Source organism: Abramis brama (assembly GCF_963993115.1).
Source record: "Abramis brama genome assembly, chromosome: 14".
NCBI classification, from domain to species: Eukaryota; Metazoa; Chordata; class Actinopteri; order Cypriniformes; family Leuciscidae; genus Abramis; species Abramis brama.
In genome coordinates, this window is record NC_139976.1 from 29,837,697 (window position 1) to 29,858,620 (window position 20,924).

General features: G+C 38.6%; 1 protein-coding gene across 1 annotated transcript in view; it reads left to right on the top strand.

Annotated features, from left to right (window-relative positions):
• The first annotated feature begins 1,802 nt into the window (after positions 1-1,802).
• erbb2 (erb-b2 receptor tyrosine kinase 2) overlaps positions 1,803-20,924 on the top strand; it is a 35,522-nt gene continuing 16,400 nt past the window's right edge. Inside the window, exons 1-10 of the mRNA XM_084134907.1 lie at positions 1,803-2,190; positions 15,665-15,816; positions 16,949-17,138; positions 17,874-18,002; positions 18,086-18,154; positions 18,513-18,628; positions 18,717-18,858; positions 18,976-19,104; positions 19,684-19,810; positions 20,737-20,810. Coding sequence (XP_083991033.1) covers positions 2,112-2,190; positions 15,665-15,816; positions 16,949-17,138; positions 17,874-18,002; positions 18,086-18,154; positions 18,513-18,628; positions 18,717-18,858; positions 18,976-19,104; positions 19,684-19,810; positions 20,737-20,810 — 1,207 coding nt within the window. The 5' untranslated portion in view covers positions 1,803-2,111. The remainder of the gene's footprint in view (positions 2,191-15,664; positions 15,817-16,948; positions 17,139-17,873; positions 18,003-18,085; positions 18,155-18,512; positions 18,629-18,716; positions 18,859-18,975; positions 19,105-19,683; positions 19,811-20,736; positions 20,811-20,924) is intronic.

Below are 20,924 nucleotides of genomic sequence, written 5' to 3' on the forward strand. Positions count from 1 at the left end.
CAAACTGCAATCTTCGCCCTGGGCCCCCAAACTGTCAGCTCTGCCCTGGGCCCCTGAACTGCCGGCTCCGCCCTGGCCCCCTGAGCTGCCAGCACCTCCCTGGCTTCCTGTATCACCGGTACCGCCCTGGGGGCATCCTGTCCTACCTATGCCTCTCCTAGTTAGCCTCCAGAGCACCCACCCTCCCACCCTCCCACCCCTCCACCCCTCCACCCTCCCACCCCTCTACCCTCCCACCCCTCTTGATTGTTTATGGCACGAGTACGCGCCTTCCGGGAGGGGGAGGTAATGTCACGTTTCTGTTTGTGTTTGGACTTCCTCTGTTCATTGTGTTCAGTTTCTAGCCACTCCTCCTTCATTAGTTCATCCCAAGCTTGTTTGTTACTATGGTTTCTGTCACTGAGTTCATTTGTCCCAGCTGTGTCTCGTTTCCCTCATTTGCTCTGTGTATTTAAGCCCTGTGTTTTGTCCTGTTCAGTGTCTGTCGATGTTAATGTTAAGCTGGTTGTTCTGTCCTGGTTCTTAGTCTCCCGAGCATTTCTGTAAGTTTAAAGTTTATTGTTAGTAAAGTCTGCTGCACAGTAATTCTGTTTCCTCGTTGCTGCAACCAGAAACCTAACATTACCATTCCAGTTTTTCCAGTAACTATTTATTAGATACTAATGCTTATTCTTTTGGTCTACTATAATTACTAATAACTCTTTTGTAATTACTATAAGTGGTGAAAGTTCAATAAAAAGTCTTACTAATAAAATTGCAATAGATACTACTCAGAAGCAAATAGATTCTGATATCTGAATGACAGTGTCCTATAGAATTTTAATTAGAAACAATTAGTTGCTAGCCATAACTGACTACTGACCAGAGTGGGGCAAGTTGTCACAAATGCGATTAGGCTTACTGAAGTCAAAAGTCTATTGACACAAATGTGTTGTTGGTTTCAAACACCTTATTCAAGAACTGACTTAAAGTAAAATATTTGTATGAATTCTGTCTCTAAAATTTCAGTATCATTTTTTTATTTAATTTTTTTTTGTAAGAGGCTCATCTGCTGTGTAACACACTAACATGCATTCAGACAGGAGTCAAGTTATAATAAAATTTAATGTTGAAATTTGCCTAAGGATAGGTTGGCACATTTTGGGCATACAATGGCTGGAAATTTAGTGTTGTTGGATGGATTTTATGTGTTGTGTTTTATATTTTAAGTTTTTTTTTTTTAAATTGTTTTATAATTGTTCTAATTTTGTTGAAAACAATATGCTTTTTATTTAAAGTCGGCAAGTAAAAAATATGACCACTTGCCATGGCCTTGTTAAAACTGATCCCGACTCCATAATTAGTTTGCATGAATCAAACCAATCAAACCAATTCAGACTAAAACGAGGATAGTCCGGACTGCTGGGAGAATCATTGGTACACCCCTTCCCACTCTCCAAGAACTGTACTCATCCAGAGTAAGTTAAAGGTCTGGCAAAATCACCCTGGACCCCTCACAGACCCTTACAGATCACCGAGCACTGAAGCCAGGCACAAGAAAAGTTTCTTTCCTCAGGACCGCATGAACAGTTAAATGCCCCTACTGGGCAATAGACATGTGCAATAACACTCTTTTTTTACTTATTGCCTATTTATTCAGCAGACCATGCTTTTTATTCACATTCCCTTGCATTTGTATAACATACATTGTCTATTGTTTATTTTGTATTTTAATATATCTATTTGTATTATCTGTCTTGTCGCTGTCATTCTGTCTGTGCACTGGAAGTTTCTGTGTAAGCGTACTCGGCAATATAAAGCTCATTGTGACTCTGATTCTGAATGTGTCAGTAGAGCTGCTGAACTGCTGGGCTGGAGTCAATCTGTACTGCCACTCCTCCGCGGGAGCGCGCGCATTATGGCACACGCACACATGCACACATGCACACACTGACTGGAGAGTCGGGCGCACTCCCTCCTGCCAGGAAGTTGTTGGTATTCGGGAAATAACAAAGAAAAGAAAACAGGTAACGTTATATTAAAAGCTTCGAAACTACACGAGGTGGATCTGTGTAACATATTCGAGATCTGGGTATGAATTGGAGGACTATTAACTAATGGAGGACTAATCGATGGAGGCGGACGGAAGTTTTGGGCTCGTCTGGGTCCTGTTGCTGCTGTTGGGAATTACAGACGCTACAGGGAGAGAAGGTGGGTCCTCTCCACACATTCCCAAACTAACCACAAATTCCCATATTATAGTTACTGAGCAGAAAGAGAGTTTAACACGAAAAAACAAACAGCAGCGGGGGACATTCTTGTGTTGAAACTGCTACTCAAGCGGTTGACACCCCATATCCACTGCTCAAGACGCGACGCGACGCGACCGGCGCGCGGGGCCCACTGCAGTTTCACGCGACTGTTCGTCGCTTGCTTTCAGTGTGGAATTTGATTTGTTGTTTTACTAGAGTAAACAACTTTACGGTTTAAACTTGTATTAATTTTACTAATTTAGGCTTATTTAAAGTGGATAAGTTTAACAACAACAACAAAAAAATCCCGTCGGTGTTTTTTTCTCGCACTGTTCTCGCATTAGTCGTAGGTGAAAGTATGTCGCACAAACTTGATTTGCAACTTTTGCATGACAATAGCGCTGAAACTTGACAGCCAAGAGTTCATGAGTTTAATGGGCACAACTCCTTATCTTAAAATTAAACCAATACACAAAAAGTCAAATTAATTTATTTTTTTTAAATCTTGAATTTATGAAATATTAATGACACCCTTCTGTTAACCAAAATGTAGGCTAATACTAAACAACATTTGTAAAAATATAATCTTAGAATAACAATTAAATGGGTCATAATCACAGAACAACAACATGATAATGACAATGACACACAAGTTATTATTTTAACAATAGGTAATAATACAAAAGCAATCAATTGGGTCATGAACACAGGACAACAACATCATAATGATGATGGCGGTGCTGCTAATATCAATAATAAAAATAGCAATTAATTAATAAATAGTAGTAGCAGACACGTAGATGTACAGTGGTAGTACCATGGTACACTGCTAATTTGAGATAGTATTAATTGTACTTTGATATCCATGGTAGTAATAACTATACATAGGACTATAAGTGAAAAATTCTATGGTATTGCCATGATACATGCTTTAAACCATGGTATTGATATAAAAAATGTCCTAGACACCAAAGTAGAGCCATGGTATTTATTTTTACTTTTTTTGTGCATGTTATTATTATAGTAGCCTACAGATGACATGACAGAGAAGGCCAGTATACATCAGACCGTAAAACAATGGATTCAGCAATCTCACAGAGATTAACACAAATTGTGTACAAAACGGAATTGATGGGAGGTTTAATTCCAGTTTAAACTTTGTAGTTCTCATTCTCTGCATAACACAAAAATACCACAAACCATTATTGTTTTTTTTTTAACCTATATCTATTGAATTTCTTTTAATTTCTCTGTATGTACTGTACATGCACTCAGTGGTGGAAGAATTCATATTTTCTTAGGAAATCATACACTCTTCTTCCTGCTTGCTGAAAGTTATTCCAAAGGTCGTTTGCTTTAAAGTTCTGTGTAACTGTCAGCTTCTGATTACACATTTAACAAAACAAATGTGTTTCTGCATTTCAGTTAGATTTTTTCATGTATCTAAGGCATCTAAATTGTCGACATGATCAATGAAAAAAGTTTTGTTGTGCCTTTTAGTAAAATTGTAAAAAAAAAAAAAATCCCTTCAGGTGTTTTTTTGTTTGTTTGTTTTGCTGTGAAATCTTTAAGGATTTTTATAAAGTAAACAGAACAATAAAAACTTTTATATTGTTAGTAATATTTTTAGATATTTTAAGATATGGACTAAAGCAACTTAGTTCTTAGTTACTTGATTATACATTCATCGTTATTTATTTATTTATTTATTTTTGAAAAAATCTGTTTTTTGAGGAACATTTATTTGTACATCTCTCAATTATCATTTTATTACATTGCATTATATATTTTTGCCCCCAACCATAAAAGCTACAGAGTTTTGATCTTAAAAACTTTTATATTTTAGTTTTGATCATAAAACTAAGCATTTATATATATATATATATATATATATATATATATATATATATAGATAGAGAGAGAGAGAGAGAGAGAGAGAGAGAGAGAGAAAGAGAGAGTGACAACTGATATTTACAGTGAGGAAAATAAGTATTTGAACACCCTGCTATTTTGCAAGTTCTCCCACTTAGAAATCATGGAGGGGTCTAAAATTGTCATCGTAGGTGCATGTCCACTGTGAGAGACATAATCTAAAAAAAAAAATCCAGAAATTACAATGTATGATTTTTTTAACTATTTATTTTTATGATACAGCTGCAAATAAGTATTTGAACACCTGAGAAAATCAATGTTAATATTTGGTACAGTAGCCTTTGTTTGCAATTACAGAGGTCAAACGTTTCCTGTAGTTTTTCACCAGGTTTGCACACACTGCAGGAGGGATTTTGGCCCACTCCTCCACACAGATCTTCTCTAGATCAGTCAGGTTTCTGGGCTGTCGCTGAGAAACATGGAGTTTGAGCTCCCTCCAAAGATTCTCTATTGGGTTTAGGTCTGGAGACTGGCTAGGCCACGCCAGAACCTTGATATGCTTCTTACAGAGCCACTCCTTGGTTATCCTGGCTGTGTGCTTCGGGTCATTGTCATGTTGGAAGACCCAGCCTCGACCCATCTTCAATGCTCTAACTGAGGGAAGGAGGTTGTTCCCCAAAATCTCGCAATACATGGCCCCGGTCATCCTCTCCTTAATACAGTGCAGTCGCCCTGTCCCATGTGCAGAAAAACACCCCCAAAGCATGATGCTACCACCCCCATGCTTCACAGTAGGGATGGTGTTCTTGGGATGGTACTCATCATTCTTCTTCCTCCAAACACGTTTAGTGGAATTATGACCAAAAAGTTCTATTTTGGTCTCATCTGACCACATGACTTTCTCCCATGACTCCTCTGGATCATCCAAATGGTCATTGGCAAACTTAAGACGGGCCTTGACATGTGCTGGTTTAAGCAGGGGAACCTTCCGTGCCATGCATGATTTCAAACCATGACGTCTTAGTGTATTACCAACAGTAACCTTGGAAACGGTGGTCCCAGCTCTTTTCAGGTCATTGACCAGTTCCTCCCGTGTAGTTCTGGGCTGATTTCTCACCTTTCTTAGGATCATTGAGACCCCACGAGGTGAGATCTTGCATGGAGCGCCAGTCCGAGGGAGATTGACAGTCATGTTTAGCTTCTTCCATTTTCGAATGATTGCTCCAACAGTGGACTTTTTTTCACCAAGCTGCTTGGCAATTTCCCCGTAGCCCTTTCCAGCCTTGTGGAGGTGTACAATTTTGTCTCTAGTGTCTTTGGACAGCTCTTTGGTCTTTGCCATGTTAGTAGTTGGATTCTTACTGATTGTATGGGGTGGACAGGTGTCTTTATGCAGCTAACGACCTCAAACAGGTGCATCTAATTTAGGATAATAAATGGAGTGGAGGTGGACATTTTAAAGGCAGACTAACAGGTCTTTGAGGTTCAGAATTCTAGCTGATAGACAGGTGTTCAAATACTTATTTGCAGCTGTATCATACAAATAAATAGTTATTGTGATTTTTTTTAGATTATGTCTCTCACAGTGGACATGCACCTACGATGACAATTTCAGACCCCTCCATGATTTCCAAGTGGGAGAACTTGCAAAATAGCAGGGTGTTCAAATACTTATTTTCCTCACTGTATATATGCATTTTAAGTCTGTTATACGATCTCATTTATTTACATTAATTTGCTAATTTCATCTTACTTTCTGGCTATATAAATATCAGCAACAGCAACAATGTGCATATTTTTTCTCAGTTTGGTCCTCTGAATAAAACGTTTTTTTTTCTCTCCATATTCTCATATACTGAATGAGCCATAAAGGCCTCGGGTATCAAATATTGTACTCAAAAATAAAAATAAATGTAAAGATTTTTTTCAATATTTTTGATAAACTGTTTCATTAAAAAATATATATTTTTTTTACTATTCTTTCATATGTCAGGCTTTAAAGGGTTAAACATCCTTGAGGTGCTCAGATTGTCAACAGCCTGCAAGAAGCATTCAGTCTTGTTGACAAGCAGAATCCATAAACAATGGCATTGGGACATTTGCATGGGACATTGTTGTCATGGGACCATTTCTAATGTGACCACGTCTCCAATTCTCAAAATTTAGCAAAACCTGTTCCCGTCAAACTTTTGCCATCTGATTCTGCATATGCATAAGTACATGTAGTGTGTGCAGTTACTAAACTAAGAGTTGGTTCACTGCTGCTCGGTGGGCTTGTCCTTGTTATCAGTTGTTGCGGGTGTACAGAGCTGTCTTAGATATGCTTTACGTGTTTCATTGTTGAGTGTTTCAGAACCTGTAATGGGGCTTTTAGCAATGCTGTTAGCTGAAAGTGTCACCACACGTTTAATGGTCTTCAGGATCTTTATCTTTAACACTTATTATCTGAGAAAAGGCCCTTTCACACCAAGGACGATGACAATAACTAAGGTTTTAATAATCATTGTAATTCTACAAAAATAGAGACGTCAATGACACAGACATTCTGATATCATAACTGCAGCTCACTTATAATAAACAACACATTATTGTCAGTTGGTGTGCGCATATAATGTTATAGTTATCCTTGTGAAGGTGTGAACGGGCCTTAGCAGTCAGATTTGTAACTCATTAGAGCCAGGAGGAAATTTCCTTGTCTGTGTTTTGATGAAACACAAGTCTGTGAGTTTTGTTAAGGGTTACGTCATGATAAATAAAGACTTCAATATTAAGGATGATAAGACTGGAAAAGAGCATCAGCATGTGTTTTTTGCACTGTTCACTGACATGGCAAAGATGGAACATTACTGATTTTCTGAAGTAGTTTGTCTTGTGATTGTCATGCTTTTATAGGCTGTATTTTTGTCTTATGTTCTGTTTCCCCCACATAGCATACAATTTTTGAAATACGTCTTAAAGAAATAATTTCTTCCAAAAATGACAATTCTGTCATCATTTAATTTCTCATGTTGTTTCAAATAGATTTGACTTTTTTCTTCTAAGGAACAGAAAAATATATGTTTAGCAGAATGTTTGTGCTGCTCTTTTTTTTCCCTATACAATGCAAGTGAATGGTAATTAAAATGCTGTTAAGCTCCAAAAATAGCAGAAAAGCTCCATAAAAGTGTCATCAAAGTAGTTCATTTAATTTGTGTCCTACATTCCAAGGCCTTGTCCACACTATACGTTGTCGTTTGAAAATGCTTCTTTTTGGCCTTCCATCCACAATGAGACTGCGTTTTTATGAACGAAAACAAAGCTTTTTGAACACGCTGTCCAAAGTGTATAAATTTGAAAACGCGGTTTTCGTGTTTATACAGGTATTGTGTCTGTTATGTGCTGTTCACTTTCACACTTTGCTAAAATATGTTACTTTGTACACTCTTCATATCGCAGTCCTGCAAAGATGACAGATCATTTACTCACATTTGCTGTCCTGTGGCAAAACATGAGAGCAGTCCAAACTCTCCAAACTTGGTCATTAAGACCAAACATATAATGGTGAGTGAGTGCGACCTGGACACATCAGTAAATGGTGAGATATCTTGCTAAATAAAACGATACTGCCAAAAGAATTGCGTGAGGTCTGTATCATCTAGTGAGCTTTTATGAGGGCTTACGCATGCGCAGTAAGGGGAATTTAGCATTTTCTGACGTTTCAGTGTGGACGAGAAACTTTTGGAAACCACTTAAAAACGCTAGTGTGACGGAAAGCATTTCAATACGAAAACGCTGTTTTCAAATGTATCCGGATTAACGTAGATGTAACCCGAGTCTCAAAACACAATGAAAATGACAAAAAATGATGTATGGACACGCCAAAATGCACATATATTAAAAAAATTGCATAAAAAACGATGGAAACTGAATAAATTCCTTGATGCCTATAAAAAAAAGAGACATCTGACAATGTCAAACGGCGCAAAAAGGGTCTTAAAGAATAAATCAAAAAGTTGCTGTAAATAATGTTTTTGATGTATTTACAATCACAGCTTTGGGTCACTATGGTCTCTGTAGAGGCTCTAAATCCAAAACTAGATAATTGAATGTTTAAAAATATTTTTCAAGAGGTTTTTACTGTGCAAAATGAAGCTCAAACCCATATAAGAAAGAATCTAGATAAACTAGCCAAACTGATTAATGCACTCATCAACTGTCGTGCAAGGGGGCTGTTGTTGTGTGGTGTACGTTGTGTTAGATTACCTGCAGGCAAGCTTCTATATGTAAAGCATGTTCAAGGTCATTATCTCATCAGAAATGCTCGCATGCATTAGTTCAGCATACATACGTGCATCCCATCAGTATTTTGGTATGCGTGTAGCAGTGTGTCAGAACGGAGTGATACACGCTTCACAAACACAGAGACACAAGGTCTCGTCCAAATCCTGTTCTTCCTGTCGGTTGAGTAATTCTTGTTTGTTGTGTGACTGACTATGTGCAAGAGAGCAAGAATAGAATATGCATGTAGAAAAGCACTGATATGTTTTGTAAAAAGCTGTTACATGTGTATTTGAATGAATAAGGAAAATGTATTTTTTGCATACACTGTATTAGTGACCAACACTTGAAACTATTTTGTTAATGCCCTTGGTTCACATATTGAATTAATTTGTCATTGTGCACTTAAACGTTCCCTTTAGTTGAGTGTTTTTGTCATCGCTGTGTTATTGAAAGTGTTATCGATTTTGATGCAAATACTGCTTGTCCATTCAGCGGTATTTGAGGTCAATGCCCAGAGGACACGGTCAAAGTGATAATACCCCGTTTGGATACCCTGTTCTTGTGGGCAGTGATAAAGTCGGAATGGTTGTCTTGGCAAGATCTTTGGTGTTTCTCTTATTATAACCGAGGTCAGGACCTAGTAGACAGCAGTTGATCTTTGGTCGCTGTAAATGTCAGCTTGCACTCTGTTTTCTGTATTGTTGTTGTTGTCTGTGAGATCAGTCTCCGTGACAGCAGCGGTTAAAAGAATTTGGCAGCTGAAAACCTATTGAGTACACGCTCGTGAAGTACACACTCTACTTCCTGTCTGGCCGCACACCAAGAGTAGGTGTGGTGAATTTGCTCACTGCACAGGTAAAGAGCACTGATTTAAATTCAATCTGTCTCTCTCGTGTTGTTGTCCGACCAAGAGCAGCTCTTACACCGTGTGACACAACAAGTTTCCAATGACAAGGAATGTGTCTATATGAGCTCTTGTTTTGCTAGTACATACATCGCTTACTATGTCAGTTTGTTACTGCATGTTTTAAAGCACAGAATAAATAAAAATGTGATCCTCCAAAATATACATTTCACCACAAACACAACATTGTAAGCATAATTTGACTGAAATTTTATTGGAATACCTGTTATTAAAGGCATAGTTCACCCTATGCCGAACGCTTTATGATGAACAGATTTAATCTAGGCTTTTATTCACATTGAACACCGTTCAGCGAATGTACATAGAGCACTCAAATTTGGTAAACAAACATGCTCAAAGTCAAACATGCTTGCTTGACGCGCAAGAACCAATGAGGTTCAGCTTGCAGAGCACTGAAGAGGGGGCATCTTAAGTAATGAAAGGGGGCGATGCCATAATGCAAAGTACCCCCAGTTAAGGGTTTTTTCAGACTGTAAACTACTGAGTAAATACAGATGGTAGAGAATTGAATAATACTGCTACATAAAACAAAAAGTAAAATTGCCTAGGCGAACATATTAGAAAATTCTACTTATTGATATCCATGAAATAACCATGTTTTTGACCACCAGATGTAAATATGTCTTAGATACACAATTTCAGCGGCTTTACCATGAATACAGAAAGTTACCATGATACCACCACCACCACCAAAAGTAATTAATTGTGTCTGCTTTTCTATAAAACACGCCGCTTCACTAACACGTAACACTAACCGATGCATATTTTTATGGTTAGTTAGAACAGCCAGAACTGCAACCGGTGACAAACAATAACAATACAGAGAAAAAATCAATTAACTATGTCCTCTAAACTTGAAAACAATATTTCATCATACCTTTAGCCTACTTGGTAGAGCTGCATTCTTCATGGTGTGGGAAGTTCGTTGTCAAATGTGCCAATCAATATGTGACTTTGTGAAACAGACTGTCCTTAAAGGACAATTCCGGTGAAAAATGAACCTAGGGGTAATTAACACATTAATTAATTACCGAGTCGATTAATTAGTTACCGAGAATTACATTAATTATTCACTTAATTATTCACATTAATTATTAATTATACACCGGAATTACATTAATTAGTTACCGAGTCGATTGTTCCCCGGGATGCGTTTTCATGAAAATCGAATGTATAGAGTTTTATCTCTAAAAACAGATTAACAGATTTTGAGCCTTGTTAGTGGCATTAACTAGCGATTTACTTTTACTTACTCTGTGCCCCATATACTAGCGTTATAAGCTAATCTGTTTTTAGAGATAAAACTCTTTACATTCGATTTTCATGAAAACGCATCCCGGGGAACGATCGACTCGGTAACCATGTGTTAATTACCCCTAGGTTCATTTTTCACCGGAATTGTCCTTTAACTAAAATGTTGCTAGCCTAATATTAATGCTAGAAAGCCGATGCACTTGGCATTTGTGTATTCTATTTCATCATTAAAATCCATTTTCACATTAATCTTTTCATCAATTAAGAATTTTACTGAAATTTTATTGGAGTACCTGTTATTAAAGGCACAGTTCGTCCAAAAATTAAAATTGCTTGACACACAAGAACCAATGAGCATGAACCAATTTTCACACCAAACGGTTGAGTGTCATATTTGAGTGCTCTAATGTTTTTCACCAAAATAACACACAAGTATTGTAATTTAAATTATCATTATCATTTTACTTTCTTAAATACAGTTAATTGTTACAATAATAATATTTCCGGTCTGACAGTTCTGTCAACGAGCCCTGCATCTGCTCTCTCTTTCTCTCACGGTGAGTGCGCGTGCAATGAAGCAGGCAATGAGATGATGTTTTATTAACGTTTCGGGAGGTTCACGTTCAAATGATTTATCCTATCAGCACGAGAGGAGTCCTATATACGTTGCTGACTTATGTTCCATGACAGTTTTCAGCATCCCTCCGCCACCCCGACTCCTCACTCTTGTCTGGTTTCTATCAGAGCCAGGGAGGGATACGAGGGGAGTACTCTGGGTTCAGGCCAAAATACCGAGCTCGGAGCCGTCTCTTGGACATCTCGGACAGCACGCCAAATACGCATACTTCTTTTAATCTGATTATTTGTGTGAAACTCGTGAAATTATATCTGTGCTAAACTTATTTTTGGCCTCTAACTCAATTACAGGCAACTGTAATCGTACAATTTAGCCATGGGCTAATTAAAGATATTTTTTAGTTGTCTCTCGTGAAATGTGGTCGCATATGCTCGCATTGTAGAGGGTTGCAGAGGTACTCAGAGCATGCGTGTGCGTGTGTGTAAACCTGTTGGTTTGGATGTCATTGGTGAAACATTTGTGGTGTATAATAACACTTCAACCAGTTTAAAATAAGTTTGAGTAGGAGTAAAAAATGATTATGTAGAAACAGAAGTACAATGAGAGAGAAAGAGAACAGAGCCTGCCAGAGACATGGACGAATAGAGTTGTTTTCAATTCAAGGTCCCTATACACACACACACATGCACAGAGACGAGGGAATGTTTGGATGATGAAAGAGGAGGAAGGGAACTTGGAAAGGAAGTGTGAACAGGAGGAAATAGTGACTTATTTAATCTCAGTCCCATCAGCATGCATACATGTTACTTATGTTACTACACAAAACAGCTCTTTCAATAATGTCTCATACAATAGCTTATCCCCCCAAAAAGAAAAAGAAAATTAATCACCCTTATTTGCAAATTTTCATTTGCCGCAGTTGCATAAACATAACCACTGTGTTAAGACTGTGTCTTAATTTAAGAACTATTCTGATCCGCAGTTATCCACGGGGTAATCAGTCTTACTTTTAAGATTCAAATGAGACCAATCTGTGTTTTTATGTAACTGACTTAAAAAAGTTATGACCAGTCTTAAAGAAAAAAATGAGATGACTAACTTGTACAACTAGTTTAAGCAGTTTATGCGACCGGCCACTGGAATTAACTAGGGCTGTCACTTTACTTTCGAAAATCGATTGCACAATCGATCGGACTAACCAACACAATTTCGAAAACGAAAATAGGGAATCGATTTTAACGGTCTCCTCTCGGATACTTCTGCATAATGTCTCTTTTTACTACAAAACTGTGAATTCTGCCGGTATTCAGACAGTCTCATGCATATAGATACAGATTCGGCTACGCTCTACAATCTCCTACGCAGACGAAGTTTGTGTGACATTTCTAACCGTAAACTCAGCCATGCTGAATCCGGCAGTGATGTGTGTCACGGATGTTATGGCAGTCCACTCTGATTATTGTGTTTGGAGAATGTTGCACTCCTGTTTGTCATTGTGCACGAAACTTCACGCCAATAAATCATCAGGAATATTGCTGACTTTACGTTCGTCCTAAAGCCTGTTAAGGCTGATTTATACTTCTGCGTCGGACCTACGCCGGAGCCTCTACGCTGTAGGCAACGCGTTGGTTTTAATTTATACTTCTGCGTCGTTGTCCGCGTTCACGCGCGCAGAGGGAGCATGTGAAACCCGAGGGAGCGGTCCTAGCAGACCAATCACAGCGCTTTTTGGAGAGGTGCACGTCAGGGTACGCCGAAGGGTATGCGCGCTACACACAGCCTACGACGTAGCTACGGCGTAAGTTCGACGCAGAAGTATAAATTGGGCTTGAGGGAGCATGTGAAACCCGAGGGAGCGGTCCTAGCAGACCAATCACAGCGCTTGCGTCCGCGTAGAGTTGACGCGTTGTTACATTTTTGGAGAGGTGCACGTCAGGGTACGCCGAAGGGTACGCGCGCTACACACAGCCTACGACGTAGCTACGGCGTAAAGGCCAATTTATACTTCTGCGTCGGACCTACGCCGGAGCCTCTACGCTGTAGGCAACGCGTTGGTTTTCATTTATACTTCTGCGTCGTTGTCCGCGTTCACGCGCGCAGAGGGAGCATGTGAAACCCGAGGGAGCGGTCCTAGCAGACCAATCACAGCGCTTGCGTCCGCGTAGAGTTGACGCGTTGTTACATTTTTGGAGAGGTGCACGTCAGGGTACGCCGAAGGGTATGCGCGCTACACACAGCCTACGACGTAGCTACGGCGTAAGTTCGACGCAGAAGTATAAATTGGGCTTGAGGGAGCATGTGAAACCCGAGGGAGCGGTCCTAGCAGACCAATCACAGCGCTTGCGTCCGCGTAGAGTTGACGCGTTGTTACATTTTTGGAGAGGTGCACGTCAGGGTACGCCGAAGGGTACGCGCGCTACACACAGCCTACGACGTAGCTACGGCGTAAAGGCCAATTTATACTTCTGCGTCGGACCTACGCCGGAGCCTCTACGCTGTAGGCAACGCGTTGGTTTTCATTTATACTTCTGCGTCGTTGTCCGCGTTCACGCACGCAGAGGGAGCATGTGAAACCCGCGGGAGCGGTCCTAGCAGACCAATCACAGCGCTTGCGTCCGCGTAGAGTTGACGCGTTGTTACATTTTTGGAGAGGTGCACGTCAGGGTACGCCGAAGGGTATGCGCGCTACACACAGCCTACGACGTAGCTACGGCGTAAGTTCGACGCAGAAGTATAAATTGGGCTTGAGGGAGCATGTGAAACCCGAGGGAGCGGTCCTAGCAGACCAATCACAGCGCTTGCGTCCGCGTAGAGTTGACGCGTTGTTACATTTTTGGAGAGGTGCACGTCAGGGTACGCCGAAGGGTACGCGCGCTACACACAGCCTACGACGTAGCTACGGCGTAAGTTCGACGCAGAAGTATAAACTGGGCTTAAGTTCGACGCAGAAGTATAAATTGGGCTTTAGTTGTCCGTGGATTTGCCCATATTTGGCGTTTAAAATGGAAACGTCTTTAGACATGGAAAATCGATTTTACAATCGATTCAATGAACACTTATGTCTCAAAAATCAAACAGAATTTTTTCACAAAAGTGACAGCCCTAGAATTAACTGACTTTAAACATCAAAAAATCAACAAAAAGGCTACATGAAATATGTGTGCTCATTGAACTCGTAGAGGTGTAATAGAAATTATTTTGGTCTATTGTCAGTCTATTGTCAAATGCTAGCCTGCAGTTTACAGTGCAATGAATATAGTGACTTACAATAAATCATCTGTGAATGATGATTTACAATAAATCATCTGTGAATTGACACACACATGCACAAATCTCAGTACAGCGCTGCACATGTCATGACATGGACACTCAGAGTGAGTGTCAAACACATCTATTTACAGTCTCCTGCACAGAGTAGCAGTGTGATAAAGCCAAGACAGGAGGACAGTAGTCATGACTGTAAATGAAACAAATCATGTATGTGCCTTTTAAGGTGTTATTTTCCTCTACAAGACAATGTGAATAATACATGTAAAGTGAAATGAATGCAGACTTTGTAGGCAGTACTCTGAGTTTAATTTCCATTATGTTAATTTCTAAAATGATGTTAATTTATTTTATGTAGTGCTGGGTGGTATACTCTTTCATGCGGTACAACGGTTTTAGCCTGCGTATGATATGTATTTTTCAAATAGCACCATGCCGGTGCGTAGCTGAAACAACTGCTGAATCTTTTCAATGGCCACGAAGAGCGCCATGCAGATTGTTTTAAGAGGGGACTTCTATTACATTCATACCCTTCTTACTAATGTTTATAACTTTATAACGCAACAACAGTGTTGGGGGAAACACATTACAAGTAACGCGAGTTACGTAATGAGATTACTTGAGTAACAAGTAAAATAATGCATGACTTTTAAATTTACACCAAAATATCTGAGGTACTTTTTCAAATAAATATCGCAAGTTACTTTGTTTTCCCATTTATTGACTGGCAGCTCTCCTGTCCCCACATCGAGAGGAATCGTGAGTAAGATGCAGAGTCGTTGTGTGTTCTGTGTTAACATGATGGTTATTGTTGTTCTAGACTAAATGTGAGCATGCATTTACTCATGTCACTTGCACAGAAACAGATTCAGTATTCCTCAAAATGAATAAAAAAGAGTAAAATGCAAACTCAGAATATTACACAAACCTGCAATAATTAAATATGTTAAATAATACAAATATACTTTATATATTTAATCTCACTTTATTAACCAGGGTCTTTGCTGCTGCAATGATCCAATTCAATCATACCAATAAGCAAAAATGACTTTACACAGATGTTCAATTATTTTTTATTGCTGAAGTGTTGAACTTTATTCTCCTGTGGTGTCACTATATGAGTACATGAACGCATGAATTTCTGCTCTGAGAGTCACTTCATGAGCATTTCACCATTTCATTTGATAAAATCATTCGTCATATCACATACACACAGAAACTTCACGACATCATTTTATACAGTCCTGCTGATGTGTGTGTCTGTGTTTTACTTTTCAGTATGTCTCGGGACAGACATGAAGCTGGCTTTACCCTCCAGTCTTGAGAATCATTATGAGATGCTCAGGCTGCTGTACACGGGCTGTCAAGTTGTTCATGGTAACCTGGAGATCACACATCTGCAGGGAACTCCAGACCTCTCCTTTTTGCAGGTACGGGACTGTCATGTGTTTGTGTGTGTTAGAACGGTGTCGTGTTAGTAGCCCCTAAATTAATAACTAATGTTCATTGCGACGGAAGTGAATCAATCAAAACTAACTTTAGCTGGACAATAACTGTATTCTAGAGCTGCTGTAAAGCCAAATCAATCGCTTTTACTTTAATTTCCTATTATCACTATAAAGCTGCTTTGAAACTATCTATATTGTTAAAAGCGCTATATAAATGAAGGTGACTTGACTTGACTGTGTTAGGATAGCTCTTTATTATACAGCAGCTAGATTTCATTGGTGCTCAAGCATTTCCAAACTCCTGTTCATTTTCTTGCCATTGTGTAAATACTCACATTATAATGAATAATGTGTGTGTGCCTGAGTTTGACCAGAGCATATTTCTGAAAGTCTGCAATACCCTTTTATAGAGATACTTCAAGTTTCAATTTCATAGGCATAATCATTTTTAAAAAGTTCAAGGCTTAAAGGGTACTGCATAACAGGAATGACCCATCCTAACATCCTATTTCAAGTAAAAGTTTGCCTTTAAAGCAACACTAAGGAACATTTTTTACCTTAAAATAATGTTTCCAAAATCGTATCAGTGGTTCATCAAGTCGTAACAGGGTGAAAGGCACTTCTGGATTCGCTTTGCAGCCACACTATGCAAGTTTGCCAGATCGGGTCGAATGAGACATAAGAAAACTACAAATTTGACTTGCTTTACGTCAAGCGTTACAATAGTCATTATTTAGTTTTCCTTCGTTTCTGATGTCGCAATACATCATACTTTAATGAAATCATGCATCATACTCTACCTTGTCAGTGGACATCGTTCATTCCAAAGCCGGTGCTGGATAAACAGCGAGTGTGCGTGTGACATTAGGCTGCGGGCGGCAAAATTATTTACGACAGCGGTAATGGACAATTCCGCTTACAACCTGTAGGGCGACCGAAGAGGAAAAGTTCCTTAGTGTTGCTTTAAATGTAATCTGGTTTTAGTAAGGTTCACGAGTTCTTACACAACTGATAAGAACAATAGAATTGCTATTAATTTAAGTCACTCACTAATAATGAGTCTCAAATGTCAATAAATTGATGAAAATGAAAAGATGCTCATGTTTGTCTGCAGGAGATTGTGGAGGTTCAGGGGTATGTGCTGATAGCTCATGTCTCAGTGCGTTCAGTTCCTCTGGACAATCTGCGGATCATACGAGGCAGTCAGCTGTATAACTCCAGCTACGCTCTCGCAGTACATAACAACATCAACCACAGTCAGGTGGGACTCGGCCTGAGAGAACTACGCCTCAGGAGTCTTACAGGTAAGGAGTGTGGGACTTACAAGCATTAAGTCAAATTTATATTGGGTTATTATAGATTTAAGAGTGAAAGTCGTATTACTAGCTACTCTCATTTTTTTCAGTCTATTACAGTTTAAGCTGTGTTAATTTAAAGATTCAGTTAACACTTTTTGTTATACTGGTTGAAACTATCTTCACATCCTGATAGCAATTAATAATAGAAGTGGTATAATTATTAAAATATGTATATATACCTTCTGTGGAAGTCTCAGGACCAACATTTTTTTTGTCCAATCATTGCATTTGGTCCTGAGAGGATGTCCTGCCTGCCTGTCAACCTATGTATTTCCATACCTCCGCTCACCCTGCTTGTGCAGATATCACTCACTCACATGTCATCATCGCGTACCATGAGGCTAAGCAGAGTTGACAGACAGTCACTGAGTGCCGCAAACAAACAGCAGCCGCCTTTTACGGTTCCTCCTGAGCCAAAACAACAAGCTTATGCTGCGTTCACGCCATGTTGTAATTACCGTAATTAAGAGATGGCGACCCTCTATAATGGGAAATTTTTTCCCCTGACTCAAAACTCTCAATCAAGTGACTTCTTATTGACTTCTTTATGCTCAGGTCCAAAATATTTCATTGACTAGAAATTACTCTTTGTGTTTGCATTCTCTATAAAATTATTTTAAAAAATTGTTGTACAGTCATGAAAACAGAACCTAGTGAGTAAAATTATTGACTGTTTCACAGAAATCCTGCTCGGCGGGGTTTATATTTGGGGAAATCCTCAACTTTGCTTTCCTCGGAATATTAATTGGAAAGACACTGTTACAACAGTTGAAAACAAACTGCTGCACCTGCAAGACATTCCAAAGAACTGTGAGTGAACTATCCAATTACACAGTACACTATTCAATGCATCATTTACTTGTTATTGCTCAATAGTAATGATCTTTTTTCAGGTCCTCTTTGTTCCTCTGCTTGTGGGTCCGGTGGATGTTGGGGAGAAACAAATCAGGACTGCCAAACATGTGAGTGTCATTGACATATTTGTATTTTTTCGTGTTTGATAAAAACAAATTTTTTGCTATGAATTCAGTTTAACTGATTCAAGATTACCAGTCCATCTCATATTTAATAAATAAATGTTCACGTCCCTAAATGCTCTAATTTATATGACAGTATTTAACCTAGTTTATACAAGAGAAAATGTCTGATCAGTTCAATTCTGTATTCCCTATAAGAGAATAAATAGACACAGTTTGACCAAATTAAATATCTAACTGTTTGTGTTTTGTCGTGAAACGTAATGGAATTCTTCCTCTGAGACAATTCTGAATCTTGTCAGACATGTATGATACACCATTGCGTGTACCTTTTTCTCTGCAGTGACCTCTGTGCAATGCTCATCTGGCTGTTCGCGCTGTAAGGGTCCGAATCCCAATGATTGCTGTCATGTGCAGTGTGCTGCTGGGTGCACGGGGCCGAAAGACTCTGATTGTCTGGTAAAAAGATCATTAATATTGCATTTATATCATTCATGTCTAACTGACATATAATAATATCTGTTTCACCCTATTTTTGCGTGTTTAGGCCTGTCGTCACTTTAATGACAGTGGGACGTGTAAAGACAACTGCCCCCCTCCCACCATCTACGACCCAACCTCCTTCCAATCCAAACCTAACAAGGACAAAAAGTTCAGCTTTGGAGCCACATGTGTTAAACAGTGTCCCCGTATGTCAAACGTTTAATTAGCTAACAATACAATATCTTGCTGTATGTCCAAAGGTCTTGCCTTTTCTTTCTCTTTGTGTGTATTTATTATACATGCTGTACTTTCTACTTCTTTAGATAACTATTTGGCCATGGAAGTGGCATGTACAATGGTCTGTCCTAAATCTAACAAGGAAGTCATCACTGTCGACCCAGATGGACAAGAATCACAGAAATGTGAAAAGTGTGAAGGAGAGTGTCCAAAAGGTCTGTATGTGTGTATGTTTTTGGCTGAAACATACTGTATGTACGCTAATACATGGCTGCTACTGATTCTAGCTAGCTACACAAACTTGATTTTAAGTGTCATTGAGTTCCAAAATCTGTGAGAAAGCCATTCATAACACAAGTTGTATTCTTAAAGTTGTTCCAAAATAGTGTATAAATACACACACTACCTGTCAAAAGTTTGGAATAATTAATATCAAAAAGGCTGCATTTATCTGATAAAAAAATACAGTAAAAACAGTAATATAGGCAATAACCCTTTTCTATATAATTATATTTTAAAATGTAATTTATTCCTGTGATGGCAAAGCTGAATTTTCAGCAGTCATTACTCCAGTACTCCATATGATCATGTCACATGATCCTTCAAAAATCATTCTAATATATGCTGTTTAACATTTTTGTGGAAACCGTGATACACTACAATGCATTAAATTGATCAAAAGTTTAAAAAACATAATTATTCCAAACTTTTGACAGGTAGTGTATAAATACTATGTGTGCATAATTTATTTTATTCTTATAGTAGTATTAATTTATGCATGTTCTGTCTGTTAGTGTGTTATGGGCTAGGAATGGGAAACCTTCAGGGGGTGACAGTGGTGGATACCACCAACATTGGCATGTTCATTGGCTGTGAGAAGATCTATGGCAGTTTGGCTTTTCTTTCAGACTCCTTCGAAGCGTAAGCAAGGACCTCTTTCACCTACAAATTACAATGCCGTCATCATCTACTCAGCCGTTATGTTGCTCTTCCTCTTGTTTCTGTGAAATGAAAATGAAAAAAATGAAGATAATACAATTTTTTTTTACAAAAAAAGCAGAAAGACTCATAAAAGTGGTCCATATGATACATGCACTATAATCCAAGTGTTCTGAATACATGCGGTAGCTTTGTGTGAGGAACAGACTAAAAGTCATTATTTATTGATCATTTTCACCTCTGCTGCAGCTCTCAAACATGTTTCAATATACGTGTGAAGAGACACTTTAGAACAATTCCATTTGCTGTCATTAGCTATGTTTGCATCCACTTATTTTATTCAAGTTATGGGATATCGCATAAAAAAACGGTGTATGGAAAATCTTAAACCTGCCCATTCGCCTCTGAACACAAGATAGCATGAAAGCATTTGTTATTGCGGTTTCATCTGCATGCTCTGAGGCGCACGTAATTTATTATATAGGAAATAAAGGCTCACAGGCTTCCCTGGTTGCAGCAACTATTTATTATTTTATTACTGATACTTTGAGCCAATTTCTCAGTAAGTGAAGATTTTATTCTTGAACACATGGGATGGAAACATTGCTTTATTCCTCAATTTTTTTGCACAAGTTTAATTAGCAACTTAGCTATTGACATGCGAAGTTTGAATTTGTGTATGCTTTTAGAATACTTTATGGTGCTTTTGGCCCTTTTTAGAGTTGACAGCTTTTTAGAGTTTGACTGTGTGAGTCAAAGTCATATGGGTTTAGAATAACCTGAGGGTGAATAACTAACTGACCTTAAAACTTTTCTTCTTATTTCAAATTTTCCATACATGATTGATTAGTATTGTTATACCTATTGTTACACTTATAATGTTAAAGTATATTGTCTTGTCAATACAGTAATGCAGTTACCAATTCATCTGGACTGCAGTTGAGTGACCTCGAGAAGTTGAAGTCGATAAAAGAAATCACAGGTGAAGATCTCAGTTCAACTGGATTTATAAAGAAAATACAAGTCGATAGATCCAAGATCAGTGCTTTGAGAACTAAAATCTACAATATGCTACTAGCTGTACCATTGTATCATT